Consider the following 26,839-nt stretch of genomic DNA (forward strand, 5'->3'; position numbering starts at 1 on the left):
AGCATAGATAGTGTTTACACTGAAGAACTAGAGCAGCACAGAGTTTCAAGTGAAGACAAGCCCACAGAAAGCTTCCGGGTGGGGTAAGTGAACCAAATTTGGAGTGAGTATGTATGTATGTATGTATTTATTTTTACCCAGAGTTAGAGATCAAACCATTGATGAGCTATGGGTCAAAATGGTCTCAGTCTGTCAAGTTTACCCAGGGTAGTGCATGACACTCACTAAATCTTTTGGTGGAGGCAAATTCATAACAATAATTAAGAAAAAGTACATTTTTCTTTAATGGTGCATGTGCCAATGCAGACAAATAGCTAGAGGGTTTCTAATCCCACCATTTTTTTAAAAAAAAGCTTGATTCTTGTAAGTGCTCTAAAATACGAATGGTTAATTGGATTGTCTTGAAATTTGCCTCATGGGGTGTAGGGTAGCATTAATTATCTAAATTTTAAGGGGTTCCTGAGTTAGTCATCCCCCCCCCAAAAAAAAAAAAGAAAACCCCCCCCCCCCCAGTTTCCTTCTGCTGTTTTTACTATTAAAAGGAGAGATACTGATGGCTGGAGGGATCACAGATCTCTTGATGGCTGTGAACTCACCCTGCCATTCACATATCTAAGGATAAATTAATCACAAGACAGAAGGAGTTTTGAGTGACTGGAGCTTGCTGCAGTTTGCAAGTCATGGGTTTCAATTCTAGTTTGGAGGGAATGTAATCAAAGTTTTTTGGGTGGAAAATTAGACATGTGAATGCTTCCTGGGTGGGGATGGAGAAATAGGAGGAGCGTGCTTAGGGTGCAGCAAGAGGAGGGCAGTTATGGAGAAGAGGATAAATGGGGGTCAGTGGTTTGGGAAGGGAGAGAGATTGAGGGCTCAGGTGAGGGAAGTGTGGAGGAACCCTGCAGCTCTGCCAGTGCACTCCAAGCCCCTGCACCCTCAGCTCTGCCAGAACATCCCACCTCTGTACCTCAACCCCCTGTAACATCACCCCTACCTGCACCCTCACCTCTGCAAGTTCACCCCAACCCCCTGTGCTCCCAGCTCTGCTAGTGCACCCCAACCTGTTTGCACCCACACCTCTGCAAGGGCACCCCAACCACCCTGCACACCCAGCTCTGGTAGTGCACTGCAACCCAACCCACTGCAACCCCAGCCCTTCCAGTGCACCCCAAGCCCCTGCATTCCAACCTTCCTGCACCTCCCAGCTTTGTCAGTGCACTGCAATCCTTCATCCCAAGCTCCCTTAGGGGGCCTAAGTGTTTGAAGAGAAAAATTAGACATGTGAATGCTTCCTGGGACGGGAAAGGTAATTAGGGGGCAGAGGAGAGGAAAAGGGAGGGGAAGAGAGAGGAGGGGTTTGAGGCTGCAGTGAATCCCATCATCACACTATGGGTGGACTCCGCAATATGGCAGTGAGTCTGAGCAGAGCTGCCCACAAAGGCAGCACCATCTGAGCTGGAGCCAGCTCCAAAGTAGCCCGAGTGAGCACCTGGGGAGTGTGACTGCTGATGTGCTGGTGGGCTTCATTCTGCTGCTGACTGGAGCAAGAAATAGATTGGCTGACCATGCTACTGATTGAACAGTGTGCCAGTGAAATCTTTATTAAAATGAGCTCAGCACTGTGGTCATTGCTGTCCATTATAAACTGTGGACCCACCCAAATTTCCACTCCTAGCTACACCACTGTTGTGTAGACGTGCAGTCTGGAAAGTGACACTGGGAGCCCTGCAGTGCCAATTAGCAAAAGCCACAACATACTATAACTCTCATCAGGCCTGACACACACATTGCACCAACTCACTGTTGTCATAATCTGTATCTAAAAGGTGTTGTGTGAGGTATCATATGTAAACTGATAACATGCTGGTCATTAATATTGTGTGATGTATATATAGATGATATATAAATAGTTATAGGTGTGTGCTGGAAATACGTTCCTAAAATGTGTTTGAGAGGCATTGCTTAAGCTTATCTGTCCTAGACAAAGGAACATTATTTCAAAGGTTTGACTGTGTCTCCAATGTAAATTAAGCAAGGTGAGCCCAAAGACATGAAAAGCACATTTACGAATAAGGTAAACAAAGCCATTAGGGGAACAAGTGAGGGATGATGACCCTTTAACAATCTTAATGGGGGATGGAGACTGTGTATCCCCAGGAAACTTTCCTGCCTCTTGAAACAGGGTCAATGAGTTTTGGGAAGATACAAGCAAAGGCAAAAAAAATTATGTTATGCATCGCTGGATGGATACCAGGGCCCATAACTCTTGTATTCTGAGAAACTTGGATCCTTCAACAAAGAGGGTTGAAGTCTCCTAGACAAAGATTGTAACTTGCTGAGGTTAAGTTTGTCATTGGAAAGCATGTTTTATTTTTTTGCTTGTAACCATAACTATGTCTTCTGTTAATACCAATTATCACTTAAATATCTGTTCTTTGTTAATAAACTTATTCTTGTTTCATTACAAGACCATCTTAGTGCTGTGCATTTGATTGAAGAATAAAATCCTCAGCCCAATACCCAGGCTGATGTATGTTCTGTCTCTTTGGCAGCAGCAAACTTGATAACTTCTCTGAGGGTCCAGTGAGAGGGACTAGACATTGCAGAAAGATGTCTCTGGGAAACTCAGGAATTGGGATTCACTGATTGTTATCTCTAAGGCAAGGTTTGGACTGGCAGAGCCTTGAGGAGTTTGCTAGCAAGGCAGATAAGCTGGTGTTTCAGGGACCTGACTCATAGCTTAGTAGGACAAGTTCACCCTTGCTGAGGCAGAGCGGTAACACACTGGCTCAGGGTTCTGGGTGACCCGAGTAAAGAGTCACATGGAAGGATTACAGTGTGCTTGCACCAATAAATGGAAAAAATTAGAGGGTTTCTATGTTGGCAATATATACTGGCCTGGGTAGTTTGAGGGAATGTGCCAATGCCATTGTCCCTAGTGAACACCTGCACTGAATTTTCTAGAGAGATTGGGCAATGGGGATGGATGATAGACAAGTCTTAGATTGGTTGTTTGAGAAAATCTGTATTTTACTAGCCCTTTTTTAGTGTGTGTAGGGGTGAGATGGCAAGTGGCTACTTCCTGGTCTTGGGGCAGATCATTGTGGTGTTTTCAAAGACATGTAGTGTGGAGGTTTGACGTCTGAGGGAAAAGAAATATGTGTACGGCCAGGATTGCCAGTGTGTGGATTCTGCGTGATTCCTGGATCAAAAGGTTGCAGAAGTTTGTCGGAGAGTAAGGAGTATACCATGACATGGGGATTGCTGACTACAGGCTGTTTTGGTTTGGTATGCAAATTGTGGGACATGATATGTACAACAGCCTAAATAACAACTAGCTACTACCAGCAGCATATCTTTTCCCAGTCAATAATGAGGAAATTCAATGTCAAAAAAGACAATAATGCAGAGTTAAGGTTGCTTGGTGATATGTTGTCCCCTTGCAGAACACTGAGTTGAGCATAATTCAAACTTCTGAAAACCAGGAAATGCAGAATTAAGGTTGCCCATGCAGGAGCCAGTGTGCATTGTTTCAGTGTAGAATTGTGTATTCCACATAATTAGCAGGGCACAGGAGTTTTATTGAAAAGGGTAAGTTCAGTAGCAAGCTGGGACATAAGAGCAGTTTTAAGCATTTATTATCTGCATGCACTCCAGGTAAGAGCGTGTGATTGGTGTCAGCAATACTGAATGGTGGAGGCAGTAGTGTGAGATTTGTGGATTACTTTGAGGTGTGTGACAGTAGCTGTGATTTGTGATATGTGAAGATTTATGTTTTGTACCCTATTATGCATATGAGGAAAGGGAAGAAGTTAATGTGTACCTTCAGGATGCATCATTTCTATGCAGAGTTGTGTTGGTTACGTCAATAGCAGGGCACAGGCTTGCAAAGGATATTGTCAACAGTGAGGTGAAATATAAAAGGATTCTCATACTTTAATGATGGTTAAAGTGAAAGTGTAGGTTGAGATGGTATCCTCTGAGTAAGTGTAAGGAGGCTGTAAAAGGCTTGTGAAGTGGTTCTTAAATTGCATGTGTGTGGTATTTTTTTCTGGGGAGTTGGCTAAGTGTTTGAGTGTGCACCAGGATCTGGAACCTCCTGAGTCTTAGACTGCCAAGGACCAGCGTGAGCATGTGTTGTGTCAATATTAAGACATTTCTCAAAAAGGGTACAGAGAAGGTGGTGAGAGCAACTTTATTTCCCTGGTTTAATAGTGTTAAGTGGAATCCTGAAAGTGAAAGTGACTGGGCTGGAAAACAAGGCGAAGATCTCATATATTCAGCAAAAGTCTGAGTTTTGGTCAATTCAGCATTCTGCAAAGGGACAACATACCACCGAGCAACTTTACAATTCTGCATTAACATAGTTTTTGCCATTGAATTAATAATGTTATAATGTGTGATATGGTAAATGAAGAATTTGCTAGAGAACAGACTATAGACTAAGCTAAATGAGAATAAATTCACTACAGAAAACCAATTCTACCTCTATTTTATTTCTTTCACATTTAGTATTTGTCTTCTTGGAAACCGTACATTGTCAAGACGCAACGTTGATATTTGTGCCAAATTTATTGAGGTAAACAATGAAACAGTGACAACGAAGCTGTGGAGTCTCTTCTGTGATAATCCGTCGCTCAATGCCACATGTGATGAATACTTTAACCTAAATAATGTGACAGAAATTCAAGGGATTCCTGGAATTGCTAGTGGAGTTCTAATTGGTAAGTCTGAAAACAGAGCCAGAGATGGGACACGAGATGTGGAGGGCTCTGAGTTACTACAGAGAATTCTTTCCCAGGTGTCTGGGTGCTGGTCTTCCCAGATGCTCAGGGTCTAACTGATCACCATATTTAGTGTTGGGAAGGAATTTTCCTCTGGGTCAGATTGGCAGAGACATTTGGGTTCTTTGCCTTCCTCTGCAGCATGGGACATGGGTCACTTGCAGGTTAAACTAGAGTGGATTTCTGTAACCTGAAGTCTTTAAATCATGATTTGAGGACTTGAGTAATTCAGTGAGAGGTTGAGGTTATGGGTCTATTACAGGAGTGGGTGGGCGAGGTTCTATGGCCTGTAATGTGCAGGAGGTCAGACTGGATGATCATGATGGTCCCTTCTGGCCTTAAAGTCTACGTGCAGTTAAACTAACTGATTGTTTGTATGGTATTAGTGTAAGCCAGGGGTAGGCAACCTATGGCACGCGTGCCGAAGGCGGCACGTGAGCTGATTTTCAGTGGCACTCACACTGCCCAGGCCCTGGCCACCGGTCCGAGGGGCTCTGCAATTTAATTTAATTTTAAATGAAGCTTCTTAAATATTTTAAAAACCTTATTTACCATACAACAATAGTTTAGTTATATATTATAGACTTATAGAAAGAGATCTTCTAAAAATGTTAAAATGTATTACTGGCACGCGAAACCTTAAATCAGAGTGAATAAATGAAGACTCGGCACCCCACTTCTGAAAGGTTGCTGACCCCTGGTGTAGGCCATAGCAGTTCTAACGTGCAGGGTGTAAGATGTCTATCATTGTTCCTGTAACTCATGTATCTGTGGATTGCTCCCTCCCATCACCATATTTCAGCACTGTTTGGTTCTTAGAAATACTTCATTTTATGGTACGTGGACACTTATTTAAGGGTAACTGTTGTATCAAATAACAAAAAAGGTAAAAATACCAATTAAAATGCAATGTAATTATAATATTTAGCACCTTTGTACACTTAGTGCTTTACATCTTCAATATGCTGTAGATTCATTAATTCTCAAAACCCTACTATGTGGTAGGGGTAATAGTTGGAAACACTAAGACACAGAGTTTGTGACTTGTCCAAGGTCACATGGCAAGTCAATGGCAGAATTGGGATGAAAGCTCAGGAGTTTCTAGCTTCCAGTCACACATTTAGTCCAATAGACTTCTAACAGAATGTCAGGAATCTCCCGTTGTCCCATTCTGTTAGCAGTTGTGGGAACCCTGCAGGCTAATTTCTGCTGTTCTACTGGATCTTTAGACTCCATCTGTATATAAGAGGGGTGGCAGTAGGCTTCCAGCAGAGAGTGTTTCTAGGTTCTGGAAAAGAGAAGTCCTGAAGCAAGGAACCTTTAAGAGCTGCCAAGCCAGGGGGAAAGCATATGATTTGGGGTTCAGGTAGTGTGGTTTTAAAATTGGTTAATGAACAATTCCCAAGGAAGTATTAATTCTTGATTCTACAAGTATGTGATTTTTTTAAGTTGGTGGGGACTCCACCAACTTACTACTTCTGTCAAAATTCAGTAAAAGATTTCAAGAAGGATCCAGTATAAAGTGTATATGCACTTACCATGATCACGCTTCAATTCCAAACCCTAATACTCAGTCACTCAGAAGTTCCTTAAAATGTTTTCTTTGTGGCTGAAATTTTTCTTGTGAGAAATGTGTTAAACTTTTTGTTTGTATTTTATAGTACATCATATGAATATCTGCTAGTTTTCTGAATGCATATGTTTAAAATTATATTTATTCTGGTAACATTTTACAATATGTTCAGAAAAGTTTAAAGCAGCTTTTATTTTGGTACAATCTAATGTAATTTCATTTTGAAATAATAATTTTCTAATGGTTCAGGTTAGCATACTATGTCCATAAGGTTGTTTTCCTTAACTTCAAAAAAACATTTTATACTCTGGCTCTATGCCATGAGGCCTTCCATCACCATGTATTTTTCTGACAGGTAGCCACTCCCATATTACAAGCATCAGATAATCTTTGGGATTGGGTGTCCATAAATCACAGATTGGTCATTTAGAAAGATATGTAAAGATCAAAGTCTTTGCATTTTCCTATTTGTGTAGTATAGGAAAACATATTTTTATAGAGTAAATAACTGAAACTGTTTTCTAGATAGAGATAAAAATAGGGCTTCCTGCTTTTCTCCTGTTTTTGAGGAAGAATATAGTAAAAACTCATAAATAGGAAAGCATGCTTTTATGTAATGAATACAAATCTAATCAAATTAAATAAAAAGCTGCAAAGTTTTAGTGACTGTAAAATAAAATATTTTTATTTCTTCAAGCAAATATTGCAAGAAACTGTTACATGAATTACTCATATATGTATAAAACATTGGTGTTCTACATCCATTGTGAAATGTATTCCAAAAATTGTTCCTTTCAGAATTATCCAAGAAAATGTATTTTTATATATATAGATAGAGATAAAAATAAAAATGCAGAGAGAAGGAAAAATGCAGTGCACTCCACTGAATGTATATTATGCATAGCCCTTGATACTGATCATCCCCAAGTATTTTTCAAAGCAGACGAATGGCTGCTCATGTGCAACAGCCACAGAAATTAGGTGGCACTCATAGTATGTGGAGTTGCCACCTGTCAAAAAAAAAAAAAGCTGATGGAAGATACCGGGGTTACTACTGCCTTGTACCTAGTATTTTAAGAAATGTTCCCGAAATGTCAAGAGTTTTATACCCAGAGAGGTCACCCGATTCATAAGAGTAGATCTTTGTTTAAATTACAGGTAATGTTGTATGCTTAGTTGTTATATAAAAATAAATGGGAGAAAAAACTGGAGCATGTCTACACTACAGAAACAGAGCTACTTTGCTGTAGTGTATTGTTGATTCTTCCAACATCAACAAAAGGGGGGTTTCTGTCGATGTAGTAAATCCATCTCTTCGAGAAGCAGTAGCTAGGTCGATGGAAGAATTCTTCTGTCAACCTAGCTGTGTCTACAATGGAGGTTAGTTTGACCTAATTACACCACATAGGACATGGAATTTTTCACAACTGTGAGTGATGTAGCTAGGGTTGATTTTATATTTAGGTCACTTTTGTTTGTACAGCTCTCATTTATTAGGTGTTTGTACAGCTCTCACTTATTTCCTTACAGATAACCTGTGGAGTGCCTATACAGACAAAGGATCAATTATTGAAAAAAAAGGTCACCCATCAGTTACTGGAACAGAAGAGACAAAAGTTGGAGGACTACCATATGTTTTTACAGACATTATGACCTACTTCACAGTGCTAGTAGGGATTTATTTCCCATCTGTGACAGGTAAATACAATGGTTTTGCATGAAAAGATACTGCTGCTGTTAATTGTAATTTTATTGTTGGCACTTCATTTCCCCAATTTTGGTTTATAGGTATTATGGCTAAGTTACATTTAATTATAATGTCAGAGTAGAGGGGAGGCACAGTGTACCTTGTTATTTCAGTGGGCTACCGTCTGTGGCAGAAACCATTTAAAGCAGCATTTCCTAATTTTTTGAAAGCAGAGTTCCCTTCAACAAAATGAAACCAATTGTCTTTTCCCAGGCTTTCATGCGTTGCTAAAGGCCTAAGCAAAATGACTGCTAACTCAAAGATTGTGTATATCTTGATAATATAATTTTTTCTCTCTTGAAATGAATGGGGCAGTTTACTCATCTGAGCTACTGTTTCAGGTTTTCTGCAAACTTAGGCCGACATCTTTTTATCAGGTTACATTTTCAAGCTTCTCTTTTCAACTGAAAAAAGGTGAGGACATCTCGAGGCTTACTGTCACAAAAGTGCAGCTAGTCTCGCAACCACCACCTTTCCGGTCTTGATAGATTTATATGGAACTAGCTTGATTGAAACAACTTGAGGGGAATTGGGCAGGGTTCATTTTGATGGATCGTCTGACTGTTGTGAGTGATCAGTGTTTATGTCCTCATCTGAGATTTCTCAGGTAGCAGAAGGGGGTACTTCCTCAAATATTTCCCAGTAAAATATCAAAAAGAATGATAAGATTCCCACTGCCAGCATCCCCAAACTCTCTTGGGTCTTTACAGAGATTTCAGATAGAGGCAGGGAAAATGGTTTTACCCTTGGCATTTTATCCACATCTAGCTGCCTCCCAGGTTCTAGTGTGGTTTCACCTCATAGAATCATAGAATATCAGGGTTGGAAGGGACCTCAGGAGGTCATCTAGTCCAACCCCCTGCTCAAAGCAGGACCAATCCCCAACTAAATCATCCCAGCCAGGGCTTTGTCAAGCCTGACCTTAAAAACCTCTAAGGATGGAGATTCCACCACCTCCCTAGGTAACGCATTCCAGTGCTTCACCACCCTCCTAGTGAAATAGTGTTTCCTAATATCCAACCTAGACCTCCCCCACTGCAACTTGAGACCATTGCTCCTTGTTCTGTCATCTGCCACCATTGAGAACAGCCGAGTTCCATCCTCTTTGGAACCCCCCTTCAGGTAGTTGTAGGCTGCTATCAAATCCCCCCTCATTCTTCTCTTCTGGAGACTAAACAATCCCAGATCCCTCAGCCTCTCCTCATAAGTCATGCACTCCAGACCCCTAATCATTTTTGTTGCCCTCTGCTGGACTCTTTCCAATTTTTCCACATCCTTCTTGTAGTGTGGGGCCCAAAACTGGACACAGTACTCCAGATGAGGCCTCACCAATGTCGAATAAAGGGGAATGATCACGTCCCTCGATCTGCTGGCTATACCCCTACTTATACAGCCCAAAATGCCATTAGCCTTCTTGGCAACAAGAGCACACTGTTGACTCATATCCAGCTTCTCGTCCACTGTGACCCCTAGGTCCTTTTCTGCAGAACTGCTACCTAGCCATTCGGTCCCTAGTCTGTAGCTGTGCATGGGATTCTTCCGTCCTAAGTGCAGGACTCTGCACTTGTCCTTGTTGAACCTCATCAGGTTTCTTTTGGCCCAATCCTCTAATTTGTCTAGGTCCCTCTGTATCCGATCCCTCTAGTGTATCTACCACGCCTCCTAGTTTAGTGTCATCGGCAAACTTGCTGAGAGTGCAGTCCACACCATCCTCCAGATCATTAATAAAGATATTAAACAAAACCGGCCCCAGGACCGACCCTTGGGGCACTCCGCTTGAAACCGGCTGCCAACTAGACATGGAGCCATTGATCACTACCCGTTGAGCCCGACGATCTAGCCAGCTTTCTATCCACCTTACAGTCCATTCATCCAGCCCATACTTCTTTACCTTGGCAGCAAGAATACTGTGGGAGACCGTATCAAAAGCTTTGCTAAAGTCAAGGAATAACACATCCACTGCTTTCCCCTCATCCACAGAGCCCGTTATCTCATCATAGAAGGCAATTAGGTTAGTCAGGCACGACTTCCCCTTGGTGAATCCATGCTGACTGTTCCTGATCGCTTTCCTCTCCTCTAAGTGTTTCATAATTGATTCCTTGAGGACCTGTTCCATGATTTTTCCAGGGACTGAGGTGAGGCTGACTGGCCTGTAGTTCCCCGGATCCTCCTCCTTCCCTTTTTTAAAGATGGGCACTACATTAGCCTTTTTCTAGTCATCCGGGACCTCCCCCGATCGCCATGAGTTTTCAAAAATAATGGCTAATGGCTCTGCAATCTCATCCGCCAACTCCTTTAGCACCCTCGGATGCAGCGCATCCAGCCCCATGGACTTGTGCACGTCTAGTTTTTCTAAATAGTCCCGAACCACTTCTTTCTCCACAGAGGGCTGGTCACCTTCTCCCCATATTGTGCTGCCCAGTGCAGCAGTCTGGGAGCTGACCTTGTTTGTGAAGATAGAGGCAAAAAAATCATTAAGTACATTAGCTTTTTCCACATCCTCAGTCACTAGGTTGCCTCCCTCATTCAGTAAGGGTCCCACACTTTCCTTGACTTTCTTCTTGTTGCTAACATACCTGAAGAAACCCTTCTTGTTACTCTTAACATCTCTTGCTAGCTGCAACTCCAAGTGTGATTTGGCCTTCCTGATTTCACTCCTGCATGCCTGAGCAATATTTTTATACTCCTCCCTGGTCATTTGTCCAATCTTCCACTTCTTGTAAGCTTCTTTTTTGCGTTTAAGATCAGCAAGGATTTCACTGTTTAGCCAAGCTGGTCGCCTGCCGTATTTACTATTCTTTCTACACATCGGGATGGTTTGTTCCTGCAACCGCTATAAGGATTCTTTAAAATACAGCCAGCTCTCCTGGACCCCTTTGCCCTTCATGTTATTCTCCCAGGGGATCCTGCCCATCTGTTCCCTGAGGGAGTCAAAGTCTGCTTTTCTGAAGTCCAGGGTCCGTATTCTGCTGCTCTCCTTTCTTCCTTGTGTCAGGATCCTGAACTCAACCATCTCATGGTCACTGCCTCCCAGGTTCCCATCCACTTTTGCTTCCCCTACTAATTCTTCCCTGTTTGTGAGCAGCAGGTCAAGAAAAGCTCTGCCCCTAGTTGGTTCCTCCAGCACTTGCACCAGGAAATTGTCCCCTACACTTTCCAAAAATTTCCTGGATTGTCTGTGCACCACTGTATTGCTCTCTCAGCAGATATCAGGGTGATTAAAGTCTCCCATGAGAACCAGGGCCTGCGATCTAGCAACTTCTGCTAGTTGCCAGAAGAAAGCCTCGTCCACCTCATCCCCCTGGTCTGGTGGTCTATAGCAGACTCCGACCATAATATCACCCTTGTTGCTCACACTTCTCAACTTTATCCAGAGACTCTCAGGTTTTTCTGCAGTTTCATACCGGAGCTCTGAGCAGTCATACTTCTCTCTTACATACAATGCAACTCCCCCACCTTTTCTACCCTGCCTGTCCTTCCTGAACAGTTTATATCCATCCATGACAGTACTCCAGTCATGTGAGTTATCCCACCAAGTCTCTGTTATTCCAATCGCATCATAGTTCCCTGACTGTGCCAGGACTTCCAGTTCTCCCTGCTTGTTTCCCAGACTTCTTGCATTTGTGTATAGGCACTTAAGATAACTCATTGATCGTCCCTCTTTCTCAGTATGAGACAGGAGTCCTCCCCTCTTGCGCTCTCCTGCTTGTACTTCCTCCCAGGATCCCATTTCCCCACTTACCTCAGGGCTTTGGTCTCCTTCCCCCGGTGAACCTAGTTTAAAGCCCTCCTCACTAGGTTAGCCAGCCTGCTGGCGAAGATGCTCTTCCCTCTCTTCGTTAGGTGGAGCCCGTCTCTGCCTAGCACTCCTCCTTCTTGGAACACCATCCCATGGTCAAAGAATCCAAAGCCTTCTCTCCGACACCACCTGCGTAGCCATTCGTTGACTTCCACGATTCAACGGTCTCTACCCAGGCCTTTTCCTTGCACAGGGAGGATGGACGAGAACACCACTTGCGCCTCAAACTCCTTTATCCTTCTTCCCAGAGCCACGTAGTCTGCAGTGATCCGCTCAAGGTCATTCTTGGCAGTATCATTGGTGCCCACGTGGAGAAGCAGGAAGGGGTAGCGATCCGAGGGCTTGATGAGTCTCAGCAGTCTCTCCGTCATATCGTGTATCCTAGCTCCTGGCAAGCAGCAGACCTCTCAGTTTTCCCGGTCGGGGCGGCAGATAGATGACTCAGTCCCCCTGAGGAGGGAGTCCCCGACCACCACCACCCACCTCCTCCTCTTGGGAGTGGTGGTCGTGGAACCCCCATCCCTAGGACAGTGCATCTTTTGCCTTCCAATCGGTGGAGTCTCCTTCTGCTCCCTTCCCTCAGATGGGTCATCTACTCCACTCTCCGCATTAGTACCTGTAGAGAGTACATGGAAACGATTGCTCACCTGTATCTCCATTGCTGGTACATGGACACTCCCCTTTCTCCTTCTGGAGGTCACATGCTGCGAAACTTCTTCATCATCCGTCTGTCCCTGCTGCGCCTGCTCTGAATCTTCAGAACATTGTGGCTGTAGAAGCATCTCCTGACGTCTGTCCAGGAAATCTTCATTTTCCCTTATGCAACGCAGAGTCGATACTTGTTTCTCCAGACCTCGAACCTTCTCTTCCAATATGGAGACCAGCTTGCACTTTGTACAGACAAAGTCGCTTCTCTCCTGTGGAAGAAAGACAAACATGGCACAACCTGTGCAGGTTACAACAGCTGATCGCTCACCTTCCATATCACCTTCCTCTTAAGAGCTTCCTCAGCTGTTGCACGAACTACTCAGAGAAACCTGCAGATGAAAGTCTCAGTGAGCTCTCTCCAGGCGAACTCCCAGGCAAACTCCCTCTGTCAGCCTCTGCTGTTCGCCGCTCAGCTGGTTCGCTGCTGACTGCCCTTATATACCAGTCAGGCCCACTCAAGGCCCACCTGGAACAAAGCACTCCCAATTCACACTCTTCAAACAAACAAGCAAGCAATCAAGCACACGGTCAAACTGACAAACTGTCCCAGCAACAGACACTCAGATATTCACCAACACAGCCCCCCTAATGCAGCACTTAGCGTACCTCCTCTCGGACAGCTCCCAGGCAAACTCCCTCTGTTAGCCTCTGCTGTTCGCCTCATGTGGTTTGTCTAGGATATGGGCAGTGCCTGTGTTCCTCCATCCCTGGAATAGCTGCCCAGTAACTTCCATCCCCACTGGGGATCTGGTGTTTCTGTACCCATAAGGTAGAGCAGGGTATATCTACTTGTTTTTTTGTTGTCTTTATACAGCACCTAGCCCAATGGGTCCTCGTCTGTGACTTAGGATTCCTAGGTGTTATGATAATACAAATAATAAATAATAATATATACTGGTGCCCGAAGAGTGAACTCAGCAGCATAGAATCATAGAATATCAGGGTTGGAAGGGACCTCAGGAGGTCATCTAGTCCAACCCCCTGCTCAAAGCAGGACCAATTCCCAACTAAATCATCCCAGCCAGGGCTTTGTCAAGCCGGGCCTTAAAAACCTCCAAGGAAGGAGATTCCACCACCTCCCTAGGTAAAGCATTCCAGTGCTTCACCACCCTCCTAGTGAAATAGTGTTTCCTAATATCCAACCTGGACCTCCCCCACTGCAACTTGAGACCATTGCTCCTTGTTCTGTCATCTGCCACCACTGAGAACAGCCGAGCTCCATGTATGTTGTACACCCCAGTTGAGCTGGAGCTGGCTGTGTAATTTCTCCCCCTCCAGAGGCTGAACAACAAAGTTAACTGTCTCTACATTTGGAGTGCAAGCAGCCCCCCTCCCCCACCCCCAATGTACAGACTGGGCAATTCCAGGGGAGATGAGCCAGTGTATGACAGAGATGATGCCACTTCTCCCCACTCCTCTGAGATCCCTCTGGGATGGTATCCCTCCAGCTGCAGTAGGTTCTCACCCCTGGATGGGTAACTCTGCTTGCCTCATCCCTCTTATATTTCCTATCAGCCCAAGGCATCTGTCTATGTACACCTCTACCCCGATATAACGCTGTCCTTGGGAGCCAAAAAATCTTACCACGTTATAGGTGAAACCACGTTATATTGAACTTGCTTTGATCCACTGGAGCGCGCCCCCCCCGGAGTGCTGCTTTACCGCGTTATATCCAAATTCGTGTTATATCGGGTTGCATTATATCGGGGTAGAGGTGTATTCCTCAGCCAGTTTACTGTCTGTGAACACATCTCAGGGCTTTCAGTCTATTAACCAGGATTTTAGGGCATCTAGGTACAAGGTGTAAAACTGTTCAAGTCCCGTTAGCTCATAGACCTTCTGAACCGTTTTCTTGCCCCAACCACTACTCCATTTTATTATGTAATCCCTAATTTGTGTTGCAACTTCAGAAGAATAGTTTGTATCACACTTTTTCTGAACCCCCTGAAAATTCCTTCTATACAATTTGTGTGACAGTTCAAATTTCTCAAGCAAAGTAAGTTTAAACTGAACAAACGTTCTGTAGTCCACATAATGGAATGCCAAATGTTTCCTCAGTTATATTAGATTTTGGATGGTTGCTAAACATAAATATTGTATTTAAATTCTTTTTCATAAAGTAATCACTATTCATTGATTTTATGGTATAAAATTAGGTTTTATTCTTCTTTTTAGGTATTATGGCAGGATCAAACAGATCTGGAGATCTTAGGGATGCTCAGAAATCTATTCCTACTGGAACAATTTTGGCTATTTCAACTACATCCTTTATCTGTATCCTTTGTGATGTGTTTTAATTATTTTCTTTCTTCCAAAGCACGCTATTAAAGTGGAAGTGTACAGGCCTTAGGATTTTGTTTTGAAGTTTCACTGGGAAGTCACAAGTTTGCTAAATTTAAAACTTAGCAGGAGCAAAACAGAACCTAAACTGAAAGAAATTCTAAATATTTTCTATTGATTCCCCAAATTCCAAATGAAAATTGATGCTATTGGGGTGGATAATGCAGGATCTTGAAATCACCCTGGTCTAACCACTAAATTACCTTTATTTTGATCTGATCAGTGTGGCCATTTGAAAATTTGATAGTGTGTGAGCTGCCAGGGAAAGAAACTAATGCTATACAGCATTACAAAATTAGGACTCCCAGAGTCTTCTTTTATGAAATGCCAAATTTTGGATCACTTGAAGTTACTTAAAATATGAGAAAATATTTTAAATGATATAATATATGAAGTTGGTTATTTTCAGTACTACATTGGGGTAAAGTATAGAATAAATACAGCACATGATAAAGAAATATCGGCAAAAGTCAGCTAACCCTTGATTAATCTTATTTTTGTGAGAAAGCTGGAAGAAGACAAAAAAAGTAATGTTGTGAGATTTTTTTTAGATTCTTAGGTAATGAGGAGTTTAATTCTTCTCCAAATTACACTACAGTATAATCTGTTTTTATCTTCCTTCATTCTCAATAATAGATCTATCCTGCATTGTATTGTTTGGTGCATGTATAGAAGGTGTGATATTAAGAGATAAGTATGTATGTTTAATTTCCATCTTTATAAAGTGTACATGTTTTATGTATGCTCATAAATGTTGATTATTGGAATAAAAATATGTTTGAATAGGTTTTATTTTAGAAATTTACCAGTAATTTAGATGGTGTGTGTTTATGTGACAGTTAACATTGCTAAATGTCTTAATTTCATACTATTCTTTTAATAAAAACAGACAAGTCAAAGTTGAAGAAGAAAAAATAATGAAAATATGCTAATTTTTTGGTTTTGGCTGCTTGGGGCGGCCAAAACCCTGGAACCGGCCCTGCTAATAATCTTCAAACATTAAAAGTGACCTGCAAATTTTTTTTAAAATAAATTAATGCATGCCACTTTTTAAAAAACTGCCTTGACTTTGCTGGATGACATCTCACATTTCTTAAGACTCCCCTAAGGTCTCTCACCTTAACTGAACCCCCTCTGGACTCATGCATGGATTCATAGGCAAGACAGAATCAATTATCTCAAGAAACCATTGGAACTAGCTTGGGCATCAGTTACTATGTTATGAAAGCACCTGGCTCCTAGTGCTGATTTCTTTTGCGCATTCTCCTGATAGACATCTTTCAAAAATTGCACTGACTCAGGCAGCATGCCAGGCTAAAGGCATATGTATGTAGTTGACTGGCTAATTCTAGTTGCCACCCCCGTGGGTTTTCTGTCTTTACTCCCTCTGCCTATACCTCAGAGAAAACCATCATAGCATTACCACTTTTTCCTTAGCACTCCCTCCCACGTCAATAACCCTCTCCCATTTGCTATTTTTCTTTAACCGGAACAGCTAATCCAACAGCTGTGAGTAGAGGACAGCTTACAGGCTGTCTCCATGCTTGCACATGCCCAAGTGTCTTAAGCATCTCTAAACAATGTTAAAACTAGGCAGTTCACATCTATCAGCAGGTTATGACACTACCTCACCCACTGACTCTTCTCATACATCTTTTGATACCCATGCACTGTATATGATCAACCATTTATTTTGAAAACAATATTTATATGAATCCTCTATTTGTGTCTCTGTATATATCTGCACGACAGGGTTTTCAACAGCAAAGGCTTTTGAAAATCTGGCTTCTAGTATCATGGCTGTTATTCTCATTACATGGTAATTAGTTCAATACCACAATGGATACAGAGCATATGAGTAAATACTACTGGCATAAACAATGTAGTGTGCCCAGATAATATGGAAGTTATGTCTTGTAAAGACACATGTAGTATTAAGAATTATTAAATCACAGTTGTGTTGTAAAATTTAACTGCTCTTTTCCTTAATAGTATAAGAAAGAGGATAAATCGGTTGGATAAACCCAAACACAACCTGATTATTTTGTAGAGTATCATTTATTAAGTGCTAAAAAAGAATTAGAAATGTGTATATTGAGCTATAATAGAATTATCACTTTAGCATTCACTGCTCTTTCTCGTTAATTTATTTGATCTTTTCCCCAAGGTTTGGAGAAGCAGTTAATGGAAACCTAGTGATTGGTACATTGGCATGGCCTTCTCCATGGGTAATTGTAATTGGTTCATTCTTCTCTACATGTGGTGCTGGTCTACAGAGTCTTACTGGTGCACCCCGGCTGTTGCAGGCTATTGCAAGAGATGGCATAATACCATTTCTTCAAGTGAGCTACTTTTTTCAGTATTTTAAATGCATTTACATTTAAATTGCATTTATATTGTTGACTTAAATATACTTTCAATTCTTTTTATTCCTGTTACCGCTGCAGAGCCATGAAAGTGTGATGGGATGTCTATACTGCAATCCAAGGTATAATTGCAGCTAGGATAGACCTACCCAAGCTAGCTTTACTTGTGCGAGCATTGCTAAAAACAGCAGTGTAGATATGGTGGTGCAGGCTTCAGCAATGCAAGTTGGTACTCAGGGTTATGGATGGGCTTGTAGAGCCTGCACTGAACCCTATGTCACCTCAACTACACTGCTATTTTTAGCAATGCTAGCACAGGTAAAGCTAATGGAGGTATGTTTACCTGACCTGCAGTCACACCTTGGATTCCAGTATAGATATACCTTGAGCTGAATCTATATTTTAATTGCATTAAAAAGAAAAAAGTAAATCAAGTTGCATTTGCAGACCACACTCTACCCTTATGTATCTCTGTGCTGTTTTATTGTCTTTATTCTTCAAACAATCAAGTTGTGCACTATGAAACTGAGGCAGAATTGGTCCCACAGAATTTTTTACGAGTGGAAATGCACAAGCCAGAAAATAACTAGCAACTTAACTTTCAGATTCCAGGCTAGGTTTGGAGTTCAGGCACTTTTTATTTGTAAATAGAGTATATTTGATCTGGACATGGAACTACATGATACTGTTTTGGAGTCACTTATAGAAAAAGTTGAGAGCAACAATTTAAGTTCTTACTCATTCTGCAAATTATGTAAATTAAGACAGGTATAACAGCTATTTCCATGCTGTTCTGTCATTAACTCTGAACTTCAAGGCCTGGTTGTGACTGAGATGAAGATTATGTAACTTTTCTCTGAATTGGATAGTTTGGCAAGTGTAGAGTGTACAGTCTCCAAGGTATTCTAGTGCCTGGGCAAAATTGGGAGATGCATGAAAAGCAAGACCATTTTGAACAGCTTGCAAAAACTGTAACCTTCCCATTGATGAAGGGGGTCTAACTGAAGTTATTAAGGTACTGCATACGCTTGGTCTCTTGCTGGATGCATCTTTGTGCCTACATTTACAGATAAAAGCAAAGGACAAAAAATGCCATCGTCCAGAAAGACAATGCAAAGACTTTTGTAAGGCACTATACCTGGAATTAACTGAAAAAGCCTACCTAGAAGTGACAGCTGTTACAACACTCTGTGGGTGCCTGCTAAAGGAAGAACGGAGAGTGGCGGCTGCTGGCCAGACACCCAGCTCTGAAGGCAGCACCGTTGCTGCCAGCAGCAATGCAGAAGTAAGGGTGGCAATGCATTATACCATGCCAACCTTACTTCTGCGCTGCTGTTGGCAGTGGGACTGCCTTCAGAGCTGGGCGTAAGGCCAGCAGCTGCCATTCTCCAGCAGTCCAGCCATTGCTTAAATTGTGCTAAGGTTCTCCAGCACCTCTTGCATTAAAAATTAAGCCGTGATCCCATTTCCCTCCTTACATGCGACATTCAGTATGCATTGTAGAGTTTAAAATTATGGATAAGTCACTATGCAAGCTTTTAGTCACTGACTACAGTGGAATGAGCAAATAACCCTATACCGGCACAAGACAGAGTCAGGAATGATGAACTTAGTCCAGCCAAAGTAAATATTAAAAACTATAAAAAAAACCTGCAAATTAAAATAAAAATGAAAACACGGTTGCAACAGAAGCAAAAATGTTAACTCAGTCATTTCCTTTTATTTTGACAAATTCTCACTCTTTTGGACAGGACTGGAAAATGACTAACGTTAGGAGGCATAGAAAAATATTCAACAGTGGATAGATACTTGATTATTTTGGTTTCTATCTCTTAAGGATAGAATGGGTTGGGCTTGTTCTGAAAGGTAGTGCTGCTTTTTTTCTCGTGAGACTTGGCAACAGCCCCTGTTGGCAGGCAGGGATCTGAGCAGAGACAGGGCCAACCAGTAGCTCCTCCTAATTCCCCACGTTAGGTAACATGTCCAAGGGGATAGGAGCTGGTGTGAGATTTAGAGAGGCACCATCTAGTGTGTGATGGTGGTGGTAATGGGAGGCAGTGGGGGACAATCTTTGGGAACTAGAGTGGGACAGGCCCAATTAGGGGAATCTGAGGAGGGGACTGGGGCTGGGAAGAAGTTGTATGAAGAGAAGGGAGTTGGAGAGAGGCGTGGGGAACTTGTGGGTGAGGGGAAGGGTACTAAGGAAGGAGGGACTTGGTGGGAGGAGCTGAATATTGGGGATGCAGAGAGAATAGGGGCCAGGACAGGGAAACTCTAAGGGTGGGGAGAGGTGAGAGGTGAATCAAAGAGACAGATGTGGGGCAAGAGAGAAATGTCATAGTTTCGAGGAGTAAATAGAAAGGGGATATTTGGCAGTGAGGGAACAAAGGGTGGGATGACTGCAGAGGTTTCACAGGAGGAGAGAATGGGCTTGAGGAAAGAGGAGACTCAAATGAAGAAGAGAATTATGGATGTTTTGGAAGGAGAGAGAGTAAGGGGCATTAGAGTTGTCTGCAGGAGGATTAGAGAATTTGTAGATTGAGATGGGTTTCAAGGGAGAGGGAGGGATGTTTAGAGATGATGAAGTGTTCGGAGGGAGAGGGAAGAGAGCATGAAGAATTTATAGTCATGCAATGGTGCCAGGGAACATGAGACATTTGAAATATGGCGAGAGATGTTTGAGGAAAATTAGGGTTTAGAAAGAGAATGAGAGTTTGAATGAAAGAGAAGGAAGATTGAAGGGTCTCTATAGGGAAAAGGGAGGGAAGGGTGTGGTATGGAGAATGAGAGTGAGGAGAAACTGGATGTTTAGAAAGAGAACAGGTGGAGGGAATACTGGGGTTTCAATCCTTATGGTTGTGTGGAGAGAAGAGGAGGGAACATATACTGCTGTGTGTATTCTTTGGAACCTTGAGAGAAGACTTTGTCCCTGCTACCCCCTACAACTTTATGAATAAAATTACTTGAGTGGATCTGGCCATGAGCTCTCTCATATCCCATGTCTCAGCAACTGGGCTCCTTCTACTGATTTATGGTAGGCTTCTCTGTAGGTTCCCATGCTCTTTCCTTTGTTTCTTCTTTTCTTTCTTTAATGCAGTATCAAGAATCAGGCTTGTGATTAGAAATGTCATGTTGTTTCTCTTCCCCATCCCTAAAATTTTAATTTTGTATTATAAAAAAAAATAGTTTTCCTATGTCAAGTCTTAACTCATGTAAATTTGCTTTTTTAATATATAAGAGAATCTGCTTATGTATGTGGATTTCTTTAACTTTAAAAATGGCTTTAACCAGTTTAAATTTGATGGGTTTTGTTAAAGTTGGTTTCCCTTTAGTATATTTTGAGAACTATATATTGAACAGATTTACTTATTTTACTGAAAATTTTAATTGAATTAGGTATTTGGTCATGGAAAAGCAAATGGTGAACCAACCTGGGCATTACTTCTCACTGCTTTTATTTGTGAGATAGGAATTCTCATAGCTTCGCTGGATAGCGTAGCACCAATTCTTTCAATGTAAGTATGCATGTGAAACTTGACATTTTTTTAAAAGCTTATTATATTGTTGAAATTAACTTAGTTATCAAGACTTTTTCTTGTCTTTGAAATACTTTTCAGATCATATTGTTAGTAAAACTCAGTTAACCTGAAGAGAATCTAGACTGACAAAATATGATAAAAGCCTTAGGCTAATGCTAAATTAAATCAATGCTTAACTGAAATAGACTTCTATACGTTATTTGACTTAGTACTTCAGACATTCTCATTAAAAAATTAGCACTATCTGAAATCAACACAGACCATATTAAATGGACTGAAATCTAGCTAAATGAGAAATTTCACAAACTAATTCTCATTAGGGAGTTATCACCTAGTGGGGGAATTTCTAGCGAGGTCCCATAGGGATCTGTTCTTGTCCCAATGCTATTGAATATCTTTACTGGTGATCTGGAAGAAAATATAAAATCATTAAGGGTAAAATTTGCAGATGCCAGAAAATAGGTGAAATGGTAAATAATGCTGGGGACAGGTCAGTTCTACAGAGCAGGGTGGGTCACATTGGCTAGGTGGGCTCACTTGAACAAAATGTATTTTAGTACATCTAAATACAAGATCATGCATTTGGGAACCAAGAATGTAGGTAACATTTATAGAATGGAAGACTGTTTTGACAAGCAGTGACTCTGAAAAAGACTTAAAGGTTATGGTGGATAACCCTGTGTGATACAGCTAAGTGAGTAAATGCAATACTTTCATAGACTGCTAGGCCATAAGGGATCATTGTGATCATCCAGTCTGATCTCCTGCAAAGCACAGACCATAGAACTGTCCCAAAATAATTCCTAGCACATATCTTTTAGATAAACATTCAATCTAGATTTAAAAATTGTCAGTCAGAGAATGTACCATGTCCCTTGATGAATTGTTCCAATTGTTACTCTCACTGTCAAAAGTGTACACCTTATTTTTAGTCTAAATTTTTCTAGCTTCAACTTCCAGCCGTTTGATCATGCTATACTTTTCTTGGCTAGATTGAAGAGCCCATTATTAAATATTTGTTCCCCATATAATGTAGGCACTTATAAACTGTAATCAAGTTAACTCTCAACCATCTCTTTGCTAAACTAAGTGGATTGAACTCCTTGAGACTATCACTTAAAGGCATGTTTTCTAATCCTTTAATCATTCTCCTGGCTCTTGTCTGAACCCTCTCTAATTTACCAACATCTGTCTTGAATTGTGGACACCAGAACTGGACACAATATTCCAGCCAATGGTCACATGCCAAATGCAGAAATAATATTAACCTCTCTATTGCTGCTTGAGATTCCCCTGTTTATGCATCCCAGGATAGCATTAGTGTTATGCTTATAAGAAGCACATGGAATCTTTTTAAAGGGGATAAGCACACACCCCTCCCGCAAAAGGTTCTGCAGCTGGATCTTATAGTTATCAGTCCTAAGTGTTGCTTGGTCAGTTCCAGTGGCCAGCTGAAAATGCACACGAGGGAGGGGAGCTGGGTCTCTGTCGAACGTGTTCGAAGCTCCGATGTTGATGCAGAACGAACCCAAAGGCCCATGGCAATTTACCCTTCTTTTATAGTAATAAGTTCCATACAAGCCTATGGCCCTTGTTGTGTCACAGCAGAGTTGTTAATCATGAGGTATTCAAGGTTGTTCTTAATCAGCATTATTTTGAGTTGTTACTGGGAGGATCCGCAGCTGTTTCTTATCTCGTCTCTCCGGCTCAACTCCTTATCTTGACCCTGGGGTGTATGCCTTTTACTTTAGGGTTGTCAATCTGCCATCTGGGTAATTCTGATAATTAAGTTGGTGCCTGTTGACTCCTCCACTCCCCTGTTGACCATCCGGCCCAGCTGTCTCTTCTCAGTTAACACTGGTCTACAATTTTTGAGAAGTCGTCTGCTTCAGAGTTAAAATGTGCTATTTATTATGTATTTTGATGTGCTGAATTCAAATATGACAATTAAAACAACTGATTGGCTACTGTTTCTAAGATATTTAAGTTTTTACATTTTATGTCTATGGATATTGTGTAGATAGTAGAGTTTTAATCATAAATTGTAAACTTAGGTCTTTTCATGTGTTTATGGTTGCTTTACATGATAATATTTCACCTGTGCTGTCTATGTAACACTTTAAAAATCAGCAAAAGGGTTATATAAATAAAATGTATTATGAAACAAAAGTCAAAAAACTATTCTGTACATAGTTTAGTCCTATTCAGTGTCTACTCGGCGCTTCTTGGCTTGTCTCTTGTATTCATTAAATGGAGCATCTCTTGTCACTGTCCAGCAATAGTCTGCAAGCATTGATGGGCTCCATTTGCCCTGATAGCGTTTCTCCATTGTTGCAATGTCCTGGTGAAATCGCTTGCCGTGCTCGTCGCTCACTGCTCCGCAGTTCGGTGGAAAAAAATCTAGATGAGAGTGCAAAAAATGTATCCTTAGTGACATGTTGCAACCAAGGCTTTTGTATGCCTTGAGGAGGTTTTCCACCAACAACCTGTAGTTGTCTGCCTTGTTGTTTCCTAGAAAATTTATTGCCACTAAGTGGAAGGCTTTCCATGCCGTCTTTTCCTTGCCACGCAGTGCATGGTCAAATGCATCATCTCGAAGAAGTTCATGAATCTGAGGACCAACAAAGACACCTTCCTTTATCTTAGCTTCCCTTAACCTTGGAAATTTTCCACGGAGGTACTTGAAAGCTGCTTGTGTTTTGTCAATGGCCTTGACAAAGTTCTTCATCAGACCCAGCTTGATGTGTAAGGGTGGTAACAAAATCTTCCTTGATTCAACAAGTGGTGGATGCTGAACACTTTTCCTCCCAGGCTCCAATGACTGTCGGAGTGGCCAATCTTTCTTGATGTAGTGGGAATCTCTTGCACAACTATCCCATTCGCAGAGAAAACAGCAGTACTTTGTGTATCCAGTCTGCAGACCAAGCAAGAGAGCAACAACCTTCAAATCGCCACAAAGCTGCCACTGATGTTGGTCATAGTTTATGCACCTCAAAAGTTGTTTCATGTTGTCATAGGTTTCCTTCCTATGGACTGCATGACCAACTGGAATTGATGGCAAAACATTGCCATTATGCAGTAAAACAGCTTTAAGACTCGTCTTCGATGAATCAATGAACAGTCTCCACTCATCTGGATCGTGAACGATGTTGAGGGCTGCCATCACACCATCGATGTTGTTGCAGGCTACAAGATCACCTTCCATGAAGAAGAATGGGACAAGATCCTTTTGACAGTCACGGAACATGGAAACCCTAACATCACCTGCCAGGAGATTCCACTGCTGTAGTCTGGAGCCCAACAGCTCTGCCTTACTCTTGGGTAGTTCCAAATCCCTGACAAGGCCATTCAGTTCACCTTGTGTTATGAGGTGTGGTTCAGAGGAGGAGGATGGGGGAAAATGTGGGTCCTGTGACATTGATGGTTCAGGACCAGAAGTTTCATCCTCTTCCTCTTCCTCGTCTGACTCAAGTGAGAATGATTCTGGTGCATCAGGAACCGGCAGTCCTTCTCCGTGGGGTACTGGGCGTATAGCTGATGGAATGTTTGGATAATGCACAGTCCACTTTTTCTTCTTTGACACACCTTTCCCAACTGGAGGCACCATGCAGAAGTAACAATTGCTGGTATGATCTGTTGGCTCTCTCCAAATCATTGGCACTGCAAAAGGCATAGATTTCCTTTTCCTGTTCAACCACTGGCGAAGATTTGTTGCACAAGTGTTGCAGCATATGTGTGGGGCCCACCTCTTGTCCTGATCTCCAATTTTGCAGCCAAAATAAAGGTGATAGGCTTTCTTAGGGTATGTCTACACTACGAGAGTAGTTCGATTTTACTTAAATCGAATATGTGGAATCGATATTACAAAGTCGAACGTGTGTATTCACACTAAGGACAGTAATTCGACTTTGTGAGTCCACACTAACGGGGCAAGCGTCGACATTGGAAGCGGTGCACTGTGGGCAGCTATCCCACAGTTCCCGCAGTCCCCGCTGCCCATTGGAATTCTGGGTCGAGCCCCCAATGCCTTCTGGGGAAAAAAATGCGTCGAGGGTGGTTTTGGGTAACTGTCGTCATCCAACCGTCACTCCCGCCCTCCCTCCCTGAAAGCGCCGATGGGCAATCAGTTCGCGCACTTTTCTGGTCAGTGACAGCGCGGACGCCACAGCACTGCGAGCATGGAGTCCGCTGCGACCATCGCTGCAGTTATGGCCGTTGTCAACACCTCGCACCTTATCATCCACCTTTCCCAGAGGCAGATGCTGAGAAATCGGGCGAGGAGGCTACGGTAGCGCGGTGAGGACCTGAAGTCTGAGAGTGGCACAGACCTGTCACAAAGCACGGGACCCCGCGCCGAGGACATCATGGTGGCAATGGGTCATGTTGATGCTGTGGAACGGCGATTCTGGGCCTGGGAAACAGGCACGGACTGGTGGGACCGCATAGTGCTGCAGGTCTGGGATGAATCACAGTGGCTGCGAAACTTTCGCATGCGGAAGGGGACTTTCCTGGAACTTTGTGAGTTGCTGTCCCCTGCCCTGAAGCACAAGGACACCCGGATGCGAGCAGCCCTGACTGTCCAGAAGCGAGTGGCCATAGCCCTCTGGAAGCTTGCAACACCAGACAGCTACCGGTCAGTCGCGAACCACTTTGGCGTGGGCAAATCTACCGTGGGGGTTGTTGTGATGCAAGTAGCCAACGCAATCGTTGAGGTACTGCTGTCAAAGGTAGTGACCCTGGGAAACGTGCAGGTCATCAAAGATGGCTTCGCCGCGATGGGATTCCCAAACTGCGGTGGGGCTATAGATGGAACTCACATCCCTATCCTGGGACCGGACCACCAGGCCAGCCAGTACATTAACCGAAAGGGCTACTTTTCAATGGTGCTGCAAGCACTGGTGGACCATAGGGGACGTTTTACCAACATCAACGTCGGATGGCCGGGCAAGGTTCATGACACTCGTGTTTTCAGGAACTCTGGTCTGTTTAGACGGCTGCAGGAAGGTATTTACTTCCCGGACCACAAAATAACTGTTGGGGATGTGGAGATGCCTATAGTGATCCTCGGGGACCCAGCCTACCCGCTACTGCCCTGGCTCATGAAGCCCTATACAGGCGCCCTGGACAGTGAAAAAGAACTCTTCAACTACCGGCTGAGCAAGTGCAGAATGGTGGTGGAGTGGTGGAGTGTGCTTTTGGACGTCTCAAGGGGAGATGGAGAAGCTTACTGACTCGCTCTGATCTCAGCGAAACCAATATCCCCATTGTTATTGCAGCTTGCTGTGTGCTCCACAATCTCTGTGAGAGCAAGGGGGAGACCTTTATGGCGTGGTGGGTGGTTGAGGCAAATAGCCTGGCTGCTGATTACGCCCAGCCAGAGAGCCGTGTGATTAGAAGAGCACAGCGGGATGCGCTGTGCATCCGGGAGGCTTTGAAAGCTAGGTTCCTGAGTGAGCAGGGTAACCTGTGACTATGAAGTTTGTTTACAGAGAAGCTGAACCTGCCCCCGTTTCTTTACCCAGTGAATGTTCACTATCTTCTCCAGTCACATACCCCGTTCCCCCCCCTTCCAACACACGTTTAAAAATAAAATCACTGGAAATTTGTTAATGAACACGGTTTTCTTTATTACTGTTTTCGTGGTAAAGTGTTGAAACTGGGACGCAGACTGTGGTGGGGAGCGGGTGTAGTGTAGTGATGCAAAGGACGCTTCTAAACTCGAGGAATGACAGGCTCCTGCTCCTAGAGCGATCCGCACTGGTGGATTGGTTGTTTCAACGGAGCCTGCCACCCCTCCTGTTCGGGACTCTGTGTGTGGGGGCTATGTGACTTTGTGGCAGGGGGAGGACGGTTACAGATCCCCTGCTTCGTGGCTCTGTGATCCAGGATAAGGACCGCAGCATAAGATCTCTAACCGCCCTCCCCCGCCACAAAGTCACATAGCCCCCCCCCCAGAGAACATGAAAACCACCTCCAAGACTGACCA

The 26,839-nt window shown here is 42.9% G+C and overlaps 1 protein-coding gene across 1 annotated transcript in view; it reads left to right on the forward strand.

Moving 5' to 3' along the window:
• The window catches only part of LOC112103692 (solute carrier family 12 member 7), a 357,369-nt gene that overhangs the window by 217,588 nt on the left and 112,942 nt on the right, over positions 1 to 26,839 (forward strand). The window contains exons 8-13 of the mRNA XM_024195587.1: positions 4,510 to 4,721; positions 7,885 to 8,052; positions 14,784 to 14,882; positions 15,585 to 15,642; positions 17,116 to 17,290; positions 20,711 to 20,829. Coding sequence (XP_024051355.1) covers positions 4,510 to 4,721; positions 7,885 to 8,052; positions 14,784 to 14,882; positions 15,585 to 15,642; positions 17,116 to 17,290; positions 20,711 to 20,829 — 831 coding nt within the window. The remainder of the gene's footprint in view (positions 1 to 4,509; positions 4,722 to 7,884; positions 8,053 to 14,783; positions 14,883 to 15,584; positions 15,643 to 17,115; positions 17,291 to 20,710; positions 20,830 to 26,839) is intronic.

Source organism: Terrapene carolina, unplaced genomic scaffold (genome assembly GCF_002925995.2).
Source record: "Terrapene carolina triunguis isolate 2854851 unplaced genomic scaffold, T_m_triunguis-2.0 Scaffold580, whole genome shotgun sequence".
Taxonomy (NCBI): Eukaryota; Metazoa; Chordata; order Testudines; family Emydidae; genus Terrapene; species Terrapene triunguis.